This window comes from Sander lucioperca, chromosome 3, assembly GCF_008315115.2.
Source record: "Sander lucioperca isolate FBNREF2018 chromosome 3, SLUC_FBN_1.2, whole genome shotgun sequence".
Lineage (NCBI taxonomy): Eukaryota > Metazoa > Chordata > Actinopteri > Perciformes > Percidae > Sander > Sander lucioperca.
In genome coordinates this window covers 46,447,258-46,462,257 of record NC_050175.1, presented here as the reverse complement: position 1 = coordinate 46,462,257, position 15,000 = coordinate 46,447,258, and the positions used below count along the sequence as shown (strand labels likewise).

Here is a 15,000-nt window from a genome sequence, read left to right as displayed (position 1 = left end):
CAAAACAGGAAACAGATCTATCAGATACACCTGCACAGGAAACAGGAAACAGATCAATCAGCAACACCTGCACAGGAAACAGGAAACAGATCAATCAGCAAAACCTGCACAGGAAACAGGAAACAGATCAATCAGCTACACCTGCACAGGAAACAGATCAACCAGCTACACTTGCACACAAAACAGGAAACAGATCAATCAGATACACCTGCACAGGAAACAGGAAACAGATCAATCAGCAACACCTACACAGGAAACAGGAAACAGGAAAGAGGAAACAGAAGAATCAGCTGGATGAAGCCATGTTGGAGGAACGTTTATCAGGACGAATGATTCCTACGTAGAGAACGCGTCAGTATAGGTCCATGTTTGGGACAGGTATTTTAGGGTTTCTTACCTCTTTGATTTCAAAGTGGAGCAGAACGTTAACGGTGTTTTCAGTCTGAGCTCCGTTAGTGGAGGACGACTCTCGACCAGGAAACACCTCCACCTGCTGCTTCTCTGGGAGAACAACACATTACAATATGGATTTATTCATGTCTCATCTCAGTCCTCTTCTGTCTCATCTCAGTCGTTTTCTATCTCAGTCCTCTTCTGTCTCATCTCAGTCCTCTTCTATCTCAGTCCTCTTCTATCTCAGTCCTCTTCTATCTTATCTCAGTCCTCTTCTGTCTCATCTCAGTCCTCTTCTATCTCATCTCAGTCCTCTTCTATCTCATCTCAGTCCTCTTCTGTCTTATCTCAGTCCTCTTCTGTCTCATCTCAGTCCTCTTCTATCTCATCTCAGTCCTCTTCTATCTCATCTCAGTCCTCTTCTATCTCATCTCAGTCCTCTTCTATCTCAGTCCTCTTCTATCTCAGTCCTCTTCTGTCTTATCTCAGTCCTCTTCTATCTCATCTCAGTCCTCTTCTATCTCAGTCCTCTTCTATCTTATCTCAGTCCTCTTCTATCTCATCTCAGTCCTCTTCTATCTTATCTCAGTCCTCTTCTATCTCATCTCAGTCCTCTTCCATCTCATCTCAGTCCTCTTCTATTTCAGTCCTCTTCTATCTCATCTCAGTCCTCTTCTATCTCAGTCCTCTTCTATCTCATCTCAGTCCTCTTCTATTTCAGTCCTCTTCTATTTCAGTCCTCTTCTATCTCATCTCAGTCCTCTTCTATCTCATCTCAGTCCTCTTCTATTTCAGTCCTCTTCTATCTTATCTCAGTCCTCTTCTATCTCAGTCCTCTTCTATCTTATCTCAGTCCTCTTCTATCTCATCTCAGTCCTCTTCTATCTCATCTCAGTCCTCTTCTATCTCATCTCAGTCCTCTTCTATTTCAGTCCTCTTCTATCTTATCTCAGTCCTCTTGTATCTCAGTCCTTTTCTGTCTTATCTTAAGAAATCCTAACTACAAATGTGAAATCCTTTAGTCAATCTGCACTCGTCCTGTCAGCCTCCAGTTTATTCTCACAGAAATCCTAAATGTATCCCAAATGTCTCTAAATGTACCCTAAATGTCTCCTAAATGTACTCTAAATGTCTCTAAATGTACCCTAAATGTCTCCTAAATGTCTCTAAATGTATCTAAATGTACCCTAAATGTATCCTAAATGTACCCTAAATGTATCCTAAATGTATCTAAATGTATCTAAATGTATCTAAATGTATCCTAAATGTATCTAAATGTCCCTAAATGTCTCCTAAATGTATCTAAATGTCCCTAAATGTCTCTAAATGTCCCTAAATGTCTCCTAAATGTCTCCTAAATGTCCCTAAATGTCTCCGAAATGTCCCGAAATGTCTCTAAATGTCTCCTAAATGTATCTAAATGTCTCTAAATGTCCCTAAATGTATCTAAATGTCTCCTAAATGTATCTAAATGTCCCTAAATGTCTCTAAATGTCTCTAAATGTATCTAAATGTCTCTAAATGTACCCTAAATGTATCCTAAATGTACCCTAAATGTATCCTAAATGTATCTAAATGCATCTAAATGTATCCTAAATGTACCCTAAATGTATCCTAAATGTATCTAAATGCATCTAAATGTATCCTAAATGTATCCTAAATGTATCTAAATGTCCCTAAATGTCTCCTAAATGTATCTAAATGTCCCTAAATGTCTCTAAATGTCCCTAAATGTCTCCTAAATGTCTCCTAAATGTCCAGAAATGTCTCTAAATGTCTCCTAAATGTATCTAAATGTCTCTAAATGTCCCTAAATGTATCTAAATGTCTCTAAATGTCTCCTAAATGTATCTAAATGTCCCTAAATGTATCTAAATGTCCCCTAAATGTATCTAAATGTACCCTAAATGTATCCTAAATGTATCTAAATGCATCTAAATGTATCCTAAATGTCTCCTAAATGTATCTAAATGTCCCTAAATGTCTCCTAAATGTATCTAAATGTCCCTAAATGTCTCTAAATGTCCCTAAATGTCCCTAAATGTATCTAAATGTCCCTAAATGTATCTAAATGTCTCTAAATATCTCCTAAATGTATCTAAATGCATCTAAATGTATCCTAAATGTCTCCTAAATGTATCTAAATGTCCCTAAATGTCTCCTAAATGTATCTAAATGTCCCTAAATGTCTCTAAATGTCCCTAAATGTCCCTAAATGTCTCTAAATGTCCCTAAATGTATCTAAATGTCTCTAAATGTCTCCTAAATGTATCTAAATGTCCCTAAATGTATCTAAATGTCTCTAAATATCTCCTAAATGTATCTAAATGTCCCTAAATGTCCCTAAATGTATCTAAATGTCTCCTAAATGTATCTAAATGTCCCTAAATGTATCTAAATGTCTCTAAATATCTCCTAAATGTATCTAAATGTCCCTAAATGTCTCTAAATGTCCCTAAATGTCTCCTAAATGTCTCTAAATGTATCTAAATGTCTTTAAATGTATCTAAATGTCTCTAAATGTACCCTAAATGTATCCTAAATGTCTCCTAAATGTACCCTAAATGTGATCCTAAATGTACCCTAAATGTCTCCTAAATGGATGTCAGCACATAGTGAGTCTTTAAAGTTAGATTTCCCATGATGCACTGGGGAAAGTTACCTTGAGCGGTGTGTTTGGTGACGTCCCTGCTGAGCTCTCTGCTTCCCTCCCCGATGTTCTCCACCAGGATCTTCATCAGTACCGTAAGGTCTTCCTCGCCCAGACTTATCTGAGGAACACCACACTTTACTGTACCAAAAAACTGCTGTGTCACTCTGAGAAACACCACACTTTACTGTACCAAAAAACCTGAGGAACACCACACTTTACTGTACTTTACTCTGAAAATCTGCTGAGTCGCAGTTTATCTTCACTGACCAATGACAAGCAAAGAAAACAGGCTCCACCCCCTGATTATCCGCTCCCGGATTTCAAAACATGGCGGCTCGTTAGGAAACATTCTCTGATTTCAGTTTTCCCAGAATGCATTGCCAAGCTGCTTACAGAAACAATGAATGGGAAGCTGTCTGTGGACATTGACCATAACTCTAAAAAACTGCTGAGTCACAGTTTAGAAAGCAAGAAGCATGTGATACGTACATTAAGGGAGCGCAGCTCTCCCTGGACCTGGACTCCGGGGATCCTGGTGAACCAGGAAGTAGACAGGTTCCTGGTGACGGAAAGCTCCAAGTTGATAGGCTGCAGGATCTCGATGTCGAGGTGGGAGGAGTCCCGCGGAGTCAACGTGGTCCTAAAAACATCATTTAACATTTCAGGAGAGAAAATGCTATGAATGCTGAAAAGCTGAATCTCCACTGGATCTCTGGCTTAAATGGGTAAGAAGAAGGTAAGTAGTGTGGAAACATGGGACTAGTTTGAATTAGTATGAATGATATTGAAATGTTGAATAACACCAAGAACGTATCGGCTTTCTGTGGGTCATCAACACGTATTAATGCAGCTTAGAGGAACTTCCTCCTGCAAACAGGAAACACCAGAACTCACTTTATCCTTTTCACAGTTTCTATGTTTTATTCAGTCACTTTATTATCCCAAATGGGAAACTTGATATATTAATCTGTTTATCCGATGTGTTTTCTATAAAGAGTAGCGGAGGTAATCAATCTGTTTGTACTAGCGCTGCAAAGATTAATGGATTAGTTGTCAAATATTAAACTAATCCATTAACCAGCTCGAGTCATTTCTAGGGTACGGCAGTAACGAGACCGAATAAGAACGAACATTTTGGTTCCTCATTTCGGTCCCTGAAGCATCGCTGCACGGGATGCTACATTACCGTTAGCTAGTAGCTGGATTAAACAGCTAACGTTGTCGGTGTAAAGTGTGACTGTACTTCCTAGAGAGGATTCCAACACCGACAGTCTGACTGCAGCTGCCGTAGTGAAAAACACTGACGGTGCGTTCACTTGAAACTCGCCAGCCTTGTGGTGCATTCAAAGTTATTGTAAAATACCCTTTTCCCATCTGGTGCTTGTTTTTGTCGTTTACCAGCAATCACTGGTGAAATAAGTTATTATTACATTATTCATTATATGATATATATATTGATTAATCAATCATATAATTCTGACCATATCAGCAATAAACAAGCCGTTCTTTAATGTCGCCAACTGTCATTTTATGCTCCTTTTTTATATTTTATATTATATACATTATAAATATATTATATATATTTCGGTTCAGGCACCGGCACCATTTTAAAAGTATTGTTTTAGCACAGGTATAAAAAAAAAAAAAAAAGTTGTGGACATAAGACATCTGAGGACGTCATCTTGGGCTTTTTGGGAAACACTGATCTACATATTTCGGTATTTTCGGTTTTATCAGTAGTTGCAGCATTTCAAGGTTCACCAAAGTTGAGCGCAACAAACAAACATTAGATTTAGGGAGTTTGGAGTGAATCCAGCTTGTTTGTCTTGTGGTTTGGATTTTCTGCCGTCAGAGTAATGATTTCTAAAATACTAGGGTTAGGGTTAGGTTACGCTGTTTTTTGTTGTTTATCAAATTGTCAGACATAATGGGTAAATGCATATAGATTTCTGTCACATAAGGTAACTGACTCATCCTTTACTGTCCACGGACCGGTCATCCTAACTGCTGATTGGCTAGTATTTGGTTCAGAAGCCTTTACTGGTGTACTGTATGTATTGCGTGGCAGCCAGAGGTTGGATACCTGGAGAGTTTGAGCTGAGTCAGCTTGACGTTCATCTTGTCCACCACGGCGGGCAGAGAGAAGCCTTCAGCCGGCAGCAGAGAGAAGCTGTTCCCCACCGTGATCAGACCCAAGTCCATCACAAGTGCATTCTGGGAGCTGGAGGACTGGGGGATGATGATGAGCGGAGCTTTCAGCCTGATGTCCATGGACAGACGGAAACTCTTCTGTGCGAAACCACGCACGCTGGACGCCGCCTTCTCGGCCGCCTGAGCCGTGGCCGCGCTCAGAGCTTCTTTAGCGGTCTGGAAGTTATCCACGAACATCTGGAGGAAGGAATCCAGACTGAGATGACAAACACAGACACACGCGGCGAAGGCTGCGTTCCAGACACCATGTTTAGCCCGTAACTTACGACTTCAAGTCCCGACTCACGACTTGGTAGCGTTCCAGGCAAAGTCACCACAAACCCTTCTAGCTAGCGTTGGCGTTAGCTAGCAGCTACCTAACGTTGACGTTGGCTAGCACTAGCTGATACTAGCGATTTCTAGTCGGCGACATATTTTGGGCTTCATTTAATAAACATAACCTGTAGTAGTACACAATCGCATGTGTATTGTTTTGATTACAATGTACGGAATTACTTTACGTTGCCTTTTTATGTCTATTTATTTCTATTTCTCACCGTTAATCACCAGCGTCTGTACAGCATCAACAAGGGGCGCCATTGTTGTTGATGTGTGTGTCTGTATGTGTGTCTGTGTGTGTGTGTGTGTGTGTGTGTGTGTGTGTGTGTGTGTGTCTGTGTGTGTGTGTGTGTGTGTAACTGGGAGTACAATGATCCAGTACGAGTTCACGGGGAGTAAGTTCAGTTTGGCTGCCGTTCCAGGGCTCTTCCACGGGGAGAAGGTCGTGACAACACGAGTTACGGGCTGCCTGGAACGCAGCAGAAGGCTCGGAGAGAAACACCATGAGGGAGCCGATGGGAGGCGTTCACTGCCACGCCGTCATTTCTGTTTCAGAAACTCCAGATGGAGAATATGAAGCTCCGACTGACTCTAATAACATAATAAAACAACTGCATCACAAATATGTTTCTGCTTTAACATATCTGCTGGGTTTTTAGAAAACGTAGTGGGGCAGATAAGGAGGGAAATCGTTCACAAGTTGATACAAGCACCAAATTTGGTGTAGTTATCCCTCTGGGGCCAATCATTTGAAAAATAACGTTAGCCACTTGATATTTCAAAATGGCCACCATTTTCCAAGATGGCTGCCATTTCCAGCATTGGAAAATATGTATCTTGCCATATAATTTTACTCATGGGACATATTTCAAGGTTTTTACCTTTGAATCCTATGTGATTGACTATGTGGATGTCACATATATATCTATTCTGTGTTTTGAGAGTCTTTTTGTGGTATTTAGAGTAAATAATGTGAAAAAACATGCATTAAACGTGACATAATTCCAAGAAAAAATGTTTCCCTAAAAAATGTCACTTATCTGCTCCACTAGTAAGGACGAAGAACATCTTCTGAAAATAAACAGAAGATATTTATGAATCAATAATAGGAATAATAATAATCCTAAACGCAGCGACATCAGTGCTGCCTTTCCATTCATAATGTTTTGTTGTTGAAGTTTTTGAAACAAAGATGAAGTTAATTTTGAAGAAGGAAGTGATGTTACACAGGCAGAGGTCATGTGACTGTGGGGCAGTGATGATGGCCATGAGCAGCAAAGCACTGATGGAGGAAGTGAGCTCTGATAACTGGGGTTGTGCTCAGACAGAGAGACTTTAAACTTTTTAGGTTTTCGTTGCTGTTTTTCAGACCAGTGCTGTAGTACCTCAGACTCAAGATCCATCTGTCAGTTATTTATTTATTCATAAAGACAACGCACATTAAAAAACACTGAGGTTAAGGTGGACTGAAGCTGAGTTTAAGGTGGACTGAAGCTGAGTGAAGCTAAAGCGGGACGTGTGGGGCAGTAGAGAGATGCATGCTGGGAGCTGTACCTCATCAGCAGACTGAAAGCTAAAAGAAGCCTGAAAGAACAGAAGACATCAAAGACAAGACGACAAACATGAGACACAAGAAACTGTAAATAGAGAAGCACGCAACAGGAGACACAACAAACTCCAGAGCCAGGGCTAGCCCTGACCCAGGGCTGTGCATTAACACTGGGTTGCTTTTCAGCCCACAGAAAATAGAGAGCTATATGACTGTGTGGAGATAATCACTGAATTTGACTAAATGTGTATTGGATCAACATTGCTTACTATACTTTTGAACTGTGTATTTTAGGGGTGTCACGGTTCGATTTAAACTTTTCTTTTCAGCAGGGACAGCAATGGCAACACCACAAAAAGAGCCACTAACAGAAGGGAAGTTTGAAACAACCGTTTGAGTTGCTTAGAGTTTAACAAGGTGCAATTGAATGCTCCATTAGTTCAACAAGGTGCACCTGAATGCATCATGGAGTCCCGTCGGAACCCACATGGTTTGCCTTCATTGTTTGTTTCCATAACTCACTCACAGGAAGGCAAAATGTTGCCACACAGTAACTTCAGGGAAGTTCTGTTGTTTCACCATCATGTTCGACTCCGGCAGTGGTTTTCTGGAAAAGAGCCGCTGCAGGCTACCAGCCATCAGAAATGGGTTATTTGAGACCCAGACTATGGTTAACTGCTCCTCAGATCTCTGCAGGGTAAATCCAGCTAGCTAGACTATCTGTTCAATCTAAGTTTTCTGTTACATGACTAAAACTACTTTTGAACGTCCACATGTTCCACCAAAACCAGTTCCTTCCTGAGACTATTTAGCAGAGGCACCGTGGCTCCGTCCGGAGCTTAGCCCCACCCAAGATGATTGTGATTGGTTTAAAGAAATGCCAATAAACCAGAGCAGGTTTTTCTCCCATCCATGAATGCTGGGTGGACTAGCCAGACTACGGACACAGTGACTTCAGACTTGACTTGAGACTCAAGATGCAGGACTCGTGAACCATCTTTATTTTTTGGAGCTGAATGTTTTTCCCCTCCCTGTGTAACCTATAACCTTCCTAAGTAAGAGAGGACTATAGACATGTTGAGGCTCCGGCAGCTGCTGTGCAGTTCATCAGAAGCTTTGGCTTAAAAAACATCAGACCCATACAAAAACTGCTGGACATGTGGACTCCAGCTCAGAGACCAGTGAGCGTCTCTGCCAGCAGTGAGCTACAGTCTGTTGTTGTTTTCGTCAGACAAGCGCAAGTAGGCAGGTAGTGAGAGAAACAATCTCCTGGTGGAATCACAGATCCTGATTCTGATTTCAATAGTCGAAATCAAAAGCTCATTTCAATCCATTTTTCGATTAAAAATCTAAATCGTGACACCCCTAATATATATATATATATATATATATATATATATATATGTATAAATATGTATATAAAATGTATAAATATGTATATAAAGTATAGATATGTATATAAAGTATAAATATGTATATAAAGTTTAGATATGTATATGACTTATAAATATGTATATATACGTGACGAAGGATATCTATATAAGTGCATATATCCCTGTGTGATAGCTGACCAGCAGTGACATGAGGAACTTGTGCAGGTAGACGATCTGGATGCATCCCAGACGCAGTGTCAGCTTCCCGTCCGTCCTGGACGTGTCGCTGTAACCGTTGCCCAGCGTCGCCCCCGGAAACAACGAGAGTTTGAAGCTGAACACCTCCTCGCCCACGATGGACACCGCCTGCAGGGAGGAAGAATAAAACACGAGCTAGCAAAGTCTCCAAACGAGTTCTGAATCCCACTGACATCAACCAATGTGTCCCTGAGCAAGGCACTTAACCCCTAGTGCTCCAGAGACGTGCGACCTCTGACATATATATAGCAATTGTAAGTTGCTTTGGATAAAAGCATCAGCTAAATGACATGTAATGAATCACTATAATAACTGTATTCACCCAGTTTAAAGGCATGTCTCATTGGAACTACAGCTCGCGAGCCAACCTGTAAGGGGACCGAAGCTGGAAAAGTTGCATAGTATGCCTTTAAAACAGAACCAGAACTAACAGAGAATAAAGACCTTTCTGTAGACAGTTCTGGAGACTAACATATATATATAATATACCCTATCCCACTGTCTACTAACCCTTTTCATGTATACTGTGTCATTCATGTTTCTAACTCACTACCTAGACAATATTTGCACTAACTGTATATTGCTTCTTTATTATATACAGCATTTTGACAGACTGTTCATGTTTACTGTGTTATTACTGATCCACGTCACTAAGTAGACTACATCTTGCACTAACTGTATATTGACTTCATTACTTCTCAGCATTCATATAGACTATCTAGACTTAGACTTCTCTTTATTGATCCTTTTGGGATGATTCCCGCAAGGAAATTAGATTTCCAGCAGCAGATTTCAGCAATTTACAGAACATTGTATAAAAAATAAAGAGGTATAAAAAATACAGTATAGAAAAATACAGTACAAGAATAACAAACGTTTAAATATAGGGAGTAAACAAAAAGTAAACAAACAAAAAACAATAAACTATATATATATATATATAAATAAAGATAAATATATATGACTGTGTATGGCATTGTGTTATTATACAGTGACTAAATAAATGACATTTAGCATAAATTAGCAGTTAAGAGCAGTTAGAGTGTCCAGGTATGTATGTGAGTAGATTATTAAGTAATTGCACAGTGAATGAGTGAGTGGCTACCACTCCTTCCCTTCCTTCCTGTTCTGTTCTATTTATATATACTGCGTTATAACTGAACACTGAATCCGCATCACTATCTTGACCACAATTTAATTCGCACTAACTGATTCTGACTCTTTACTACTTCTCAGCATTGTTATAGATTGTCTATTTCATGTATATTATGTTATCACCATACCACTTTCGCATATCCATCGATTTACTTACACCTTGCTTTGTACCGGCTTGAACTGCCTACTTAATCTGTACCTTTGTAGCCCATTGTATTCTGTTTTCTTGCACTATGTTGATTGTGAAACTATATGTTGTCTTGTACGCTTATGCTTCTCTTGGCCAGGTCGCTGTTGTAAATGAGAACCTGTTCTCAACGGCCTACCTGGTTAAATAAAGGTTAAATAAAAAATAAAAAAGACCTTTCTGTGGACAGTTTTGGGGACAGACAGAGAATAAAGACCTTTCTGTGGACGGTTTTGGGGTGGACGTCTGTGACCACGATGTCTCGGAGGCGAGCGAACACCTCCGTCTCTTTGGCCTGCACCAACACCGACGCGTCAATCCCTGCATGAGTCACATCAGGTTCAGTTTGTAAGCCAAGGCAATTTATTAATAGAGCAAAGATTACATAAGCATAAACAAACACAGCAAATGAACAGAAAATACATTTTAAAAAACAAAACGCGGGTAGATTTAATAGACTTTAGACGTGTAGAAGTGTAGGAATGACCATCTCTAAATGAGCCCAACAGATTTAAAAGAACAAAGAGTTAGAGAATGGACCTTCTTCCCAGCAGACATGTTGACTTGTCATCGTAGGAAAAGCCCAGCTGAGATTGATCACCTTAACGGTGGCTTCAGTGAGTCAGCATGAACAATACCAGGACCTCTCCTAAGTGGAATGCAGCCATCATTAATGGTCTGAACACACCTGGGCTGTTCCTACTATGACACGTCAACATGTCTGCTGGGAAAAAGGTCTATCCGTTTCCTAAGATGGAGAAGGCTTGTCCCGCCCTACTCTGCCTCTGATTTAGCCTGGGTAAACCCTGACGAACTTCCGGCAAATTTGAGATTTGCTCTGCAAGTCAGTCTGGCGAAGAGCCCATTCAAACCCATTTCCAATGTCCCCAAAATCGAGGCACCAATCACAACCGCTGAGGAAGGCTTTACGCAACGACGATAGCGCAGTGACGGCGAGCGGCTTTTTGTTTACATTCAACATGACGGCTACCGAAGTGCAGCATCACCCGTATCGTTGGTCTGATTGGTTGAAGGACTATCCAATGGACCAAGAGGCATTTGAGCGCCGTCCGTTGGTGACGCCCCTTTGGAAATGAGCTGTCAATGAACCTTCCCCAGACCCACTCTCAGTTACAACTGAGAAGGGTCTGGTGTCAACCAGGCTACCTCGGATTGGCTACTACTCCTTGTCTTCATTGGTTGGATTGGTTAGGTTAGGGTTAAAGCGTAGCGTCCATGAGCAGCATAAGCACAAGGGGACCAGCAGTTATGAAAACCATAATAAAACTCGTAAATCATCATATTAAAGTCATTTCCAGCCTAAACTCTTTCAAAAAGAGCATCAAGGTCTGGTTACTAGAGAGGGTAGAATAGAATAGAGCAGGGGGCCAGTTACCGTTTTTATTTTTATTTATTTAAGAAGAATGTTTTTATGTTATGTCACTGATTATCACACACCCTGTAAGTGTCTTGTCCTGATGTCATGTGTTGAGGACCACAATGGAAATAAGTCCTGGACTTTATTGTGTTTTTATCCTCGATTGTATTTTATGTCTTTTCATGTGTAAGGCATTCTTGATACAATTAAATCAATCAAATCAAATCAAAATGAATCCCAGGATCCATCTTTTGTTATATATCACTGTTATGTGACCCAGATACGCAGGTTCACAGCCTACGAAGTATATCACACCTCTTTATTATCATAAAACATTGTATTTTTTTCTTAAATGAACAAAAAAAATTAAAATAGAATCTGTATTCCTGTCAATAAAAAGCGTGTTTAATATCTCTGGCTTTAGACGGCTACAGCCCAGGATGCTTGGAGTTGCTGTGACAACAAGTGACAGCTGCCACTAGCATAGCTTTAGCTCAACAGTCGACCAATCATCACTTATATAATTACAATTTGGCACATCTACACAAAATCAACAATTAACATCAACAGTCATACCCCTTAGGACCTGAGCTAATGTCAGCTAACAAGTTGTTCTGTACAGATAAGAAAAATAAAAGCACAAATCCCCGTAGAACTACGTTAGCATAATGCTAACGAATGACGGCCATCTCCGCTACAGTGCCGTCATTTCACGTAACGTTAACAATTAAACAAAGCACCATAGTAGATTAAACAACACAGACGGACTAACTACATTACTTAAACACATGTAAAGGTGCTTCATGGATTTTTAATGTCGAAAGCCGACTGGACTTGCAACTGTGGGCGGGGCTTCCTCTGGTGGGAATCCACAGTATCACAGGCTAGCTAACGTTAGCTAACGTTAGTGTTAGGTGATGCTATGCCGGTATTGCAGATGGATCCAAACAATAGTGTGACCATCTCATAAAAAAATGCTCTAATGCTTTAATTGTGGTTATACAAAATAACCGCGGTTATTTCAAATAATTGCGGTTAGACAATTATTTAATAATTGTTACAGGCCTAGTATAAAGTGTTTAAAAAGAGATTAAAGGAGCCACTGGACAGGACAAGGGGTTAGCCATGAGGAGTGAGATTGGTTGGGTTAGGATAGGAATACCAGAGTAAGCCAATCAGAGGCAGAGTAGGGCGGTACATGCCTTCCCCTTCATGGGAAACATTAGGTGTTAGTGTTGGATAGTTAGATGGTCAGATCTCAAGAGTTCTGGGAGTTTGTTCCAGATCTGTGGGGCTCAGAAACTGAAAGCTGCTCCTTTAGTTTGTATGAAAACCTGTTTCTGTACCTTGGACTCTGATGTCGGCGATGCTGCAGCAATCGTCACAAACCTCCACGTGGAAACAGCCCAACACGGCGAACATCTTGAAGCTGACCACGCCGCCATCTTTGGCTCCTTTAGACACTGCAGAGAGAGACAAACACTTCCTGTCAGACACTGAACATCAGACAACTGTGAGCAGACTCACCTGGACTCACCTGTCTGGCCCGGCCTGGCCTTCTCCACCTGTCGTCTGCTGTCTCGGTCGCCAGCAGCGGCGAGCTGTGGCGGCACGGCACCGCTCAGGTAGCTGATGGTCGACAGCAGAGCTTTAGTGTGAAGGAGGAAGTCCAGAGAGGAAAACTCCACCTGAAACACACAAATATAACCACGTCACGTCAGATCCAAACACTGAGGAAGTGCAGTGATCTAATTAGGGCTGTCAGCATTAACACGTTAATCGCGATGCGATTAAGGGCCGAGCATAATGCGTTAATTTTTTTTAATCGTATTAATCGCATGCCGCCATTTATTAATTTATTTTCACTTCACTCGGCTTTGCGTCGTGCCTAACAGGCTACTATTTTGCCATACTTCCTCGTAACACATCCTGCTGCTGCAGGAATAGCAACGCGGATTTCAGTGCCTCATTCTGGAGCCACTGATATGTCTGCTCTTCTCTCTGATGCTCTGAAACAGATGATACAGGAAACACAAACATCGCTGCACATGACGCTAGTTAACACTATACTCAACAGCAGCTAACGTTAGCCTACTGCTAGCTAGTAGCTGGATTAAACACGTTTAAAATGCTGACAGCTAACTCTAAACGGTGTAAAGTTTGACTGTTTTACCGTAGAGGATTCCGACACCGGGATATAACAATCTGCAGCTGCTGTTGTCGGAAAAACACAGACGGTGCGTTCAATGAAACTGGTAATTTACAGCCTCGTGGTGCATTCAAAGTTATTGTTAAATGACCCATCTGGTGGTTGTTTTTGTCGTTCAACAGCTAATTACTAGTGAAATAAGTTATTGTTATACATTATTATTAAACATTTAATTTTGACGATATGGCCTTAGCAATAAACAAGCCGTTCTTTAATGTCACCAACTGTTCAGTACCCTTCTTTTTTTAACTTTCTTAAAAAGTATCGGTTCAGGCACCGTTAAGGCACCGGTACCGTTTTAAAAGTACCGCTTTAGCACCGGTATCCAAACCAAATAATACCCAACCCTAATATTGACTCTAGATTCAAATGTGTACACTAGACTAGATTAAATATATAATAAACAAATACAAATCTTAAAATCAAGTTCATGAAGTCACTTTCTTTGCATTCATTTGATTCCCAATCAAGATCCACTGGTAAGAATGGCTTTCCATTGTTAATATGGACTTAAAAACAGTTCTGAAATGCAAAATAATAGAATTTTAATCATGTCATAAAACATGCGATTAATCATGATTAACTATAGAAATTTAACGATTAATCGCGATTAAGACAATTTAATCGTTTCACAGCCCTAGATCTAATCAATGATTGGATGTGCCAGAACTTTCTGAAATTAATCAAAGACAAAAGGGAGGTAATTGTTATTAACTTGACTGTTTTTTGCCGTAATAAAAGGCTTTGAATCCAGAAGAGACGATGTAACTAGTCAATACTTTTGACCTCTTTCTGTCACCATGAGGACTGACACCATGTTAACTGGTCCTGAAGGTGGCGCTAGAGGAAAGCTCACAGAGTAAATAAAAACAAATGGTCATCCTCTGGGCGCCCGGATAGCTCAGTTGGTAGAGCGGGCGCCCATATATAGAGGTTTACTCCTCGACGCAGCAGGCGTTGGTTCGACTCCGACCTGCGGCCCTTTGCTGCATGTCATTCCCTCTCTCTCTCCCCTTTCATTTCTTCAGCTGTCCTGTCAATAAAGGCCTAAAAATGCCCAAAAAATAATCTAAAAAAAAAAGGTCATCCTGTGGGGAGCTGGAATATTATAATTAGATAATTTCTTTTCAATCTGCACATTAGATTTAGATTTTTCCTGATTAGATCTGAAATTATTCACCGTTCTTATACTCTGAACATCTTCATCTTCAAGATTATGGAAGACAACAAAATAAGTTACCATATTATGCAGACGACACATGCATTTACAAAACCAAATCACCAGGGGACTATTGTCAGATCCAAACGCTGAGTTA

General features: G+C 40.5%; 1 protein-coding gene across 11 annotated transcripts in view; it reads right to left on the bottom strand.

Annotated features, from left to right (window-relative positions):
* The window catches only part of vps13c (vacuolar protein sorting 13 homolog C), a 120,751-nt gene that overhangs the window by 72,612 nt on the left and 33,139 nt on the right, over positions 1-15,000 (bottom strand). For 8 of the 11 annotated variants that reach the window (XM_035999821.1, XM_035999820.1, XM_035999823.1 and 5 more), the window contains 9 exons: positions 13,013-13,163; positions 12,822-12,938; positions 10,315-10,418; positions 8,696-8,863; positions 7,130-7,159; positions 5,130-5,434; positions 3,536-3,686; positions 3,056-3,164; positions 398-501 (listed from right to left, as the gene is read on the bottom strand). In XM_035999821.1, coding sequence (XP_035855714.1) covers positions 398-501; positions 3,056-3,164; positions 3,536-3,686; positions 5,130-5,434; positions 7,130-7,159; positions 8,696-8,863; positions 10,315-10,418; positions 12,822-12,938; positions 13,013-13,163 — 1,239 coding nt within the window. The remainder of the gene's footprint in view (positions 1-397; positions 502-3,055; positions 3,165-3,535; positions 3,687-5,129; positions 5,435-7,129; positions 7,160-8,695; positions 8,864-10,314; positions 10,419-12,821; positions 12,939-13,012; positions 13,164-15,000) is intronic. The other 3 variants (XM_035999824.1, XM_035999826.1, XM_035999830.1) reach the window with 1 other exon arrangement.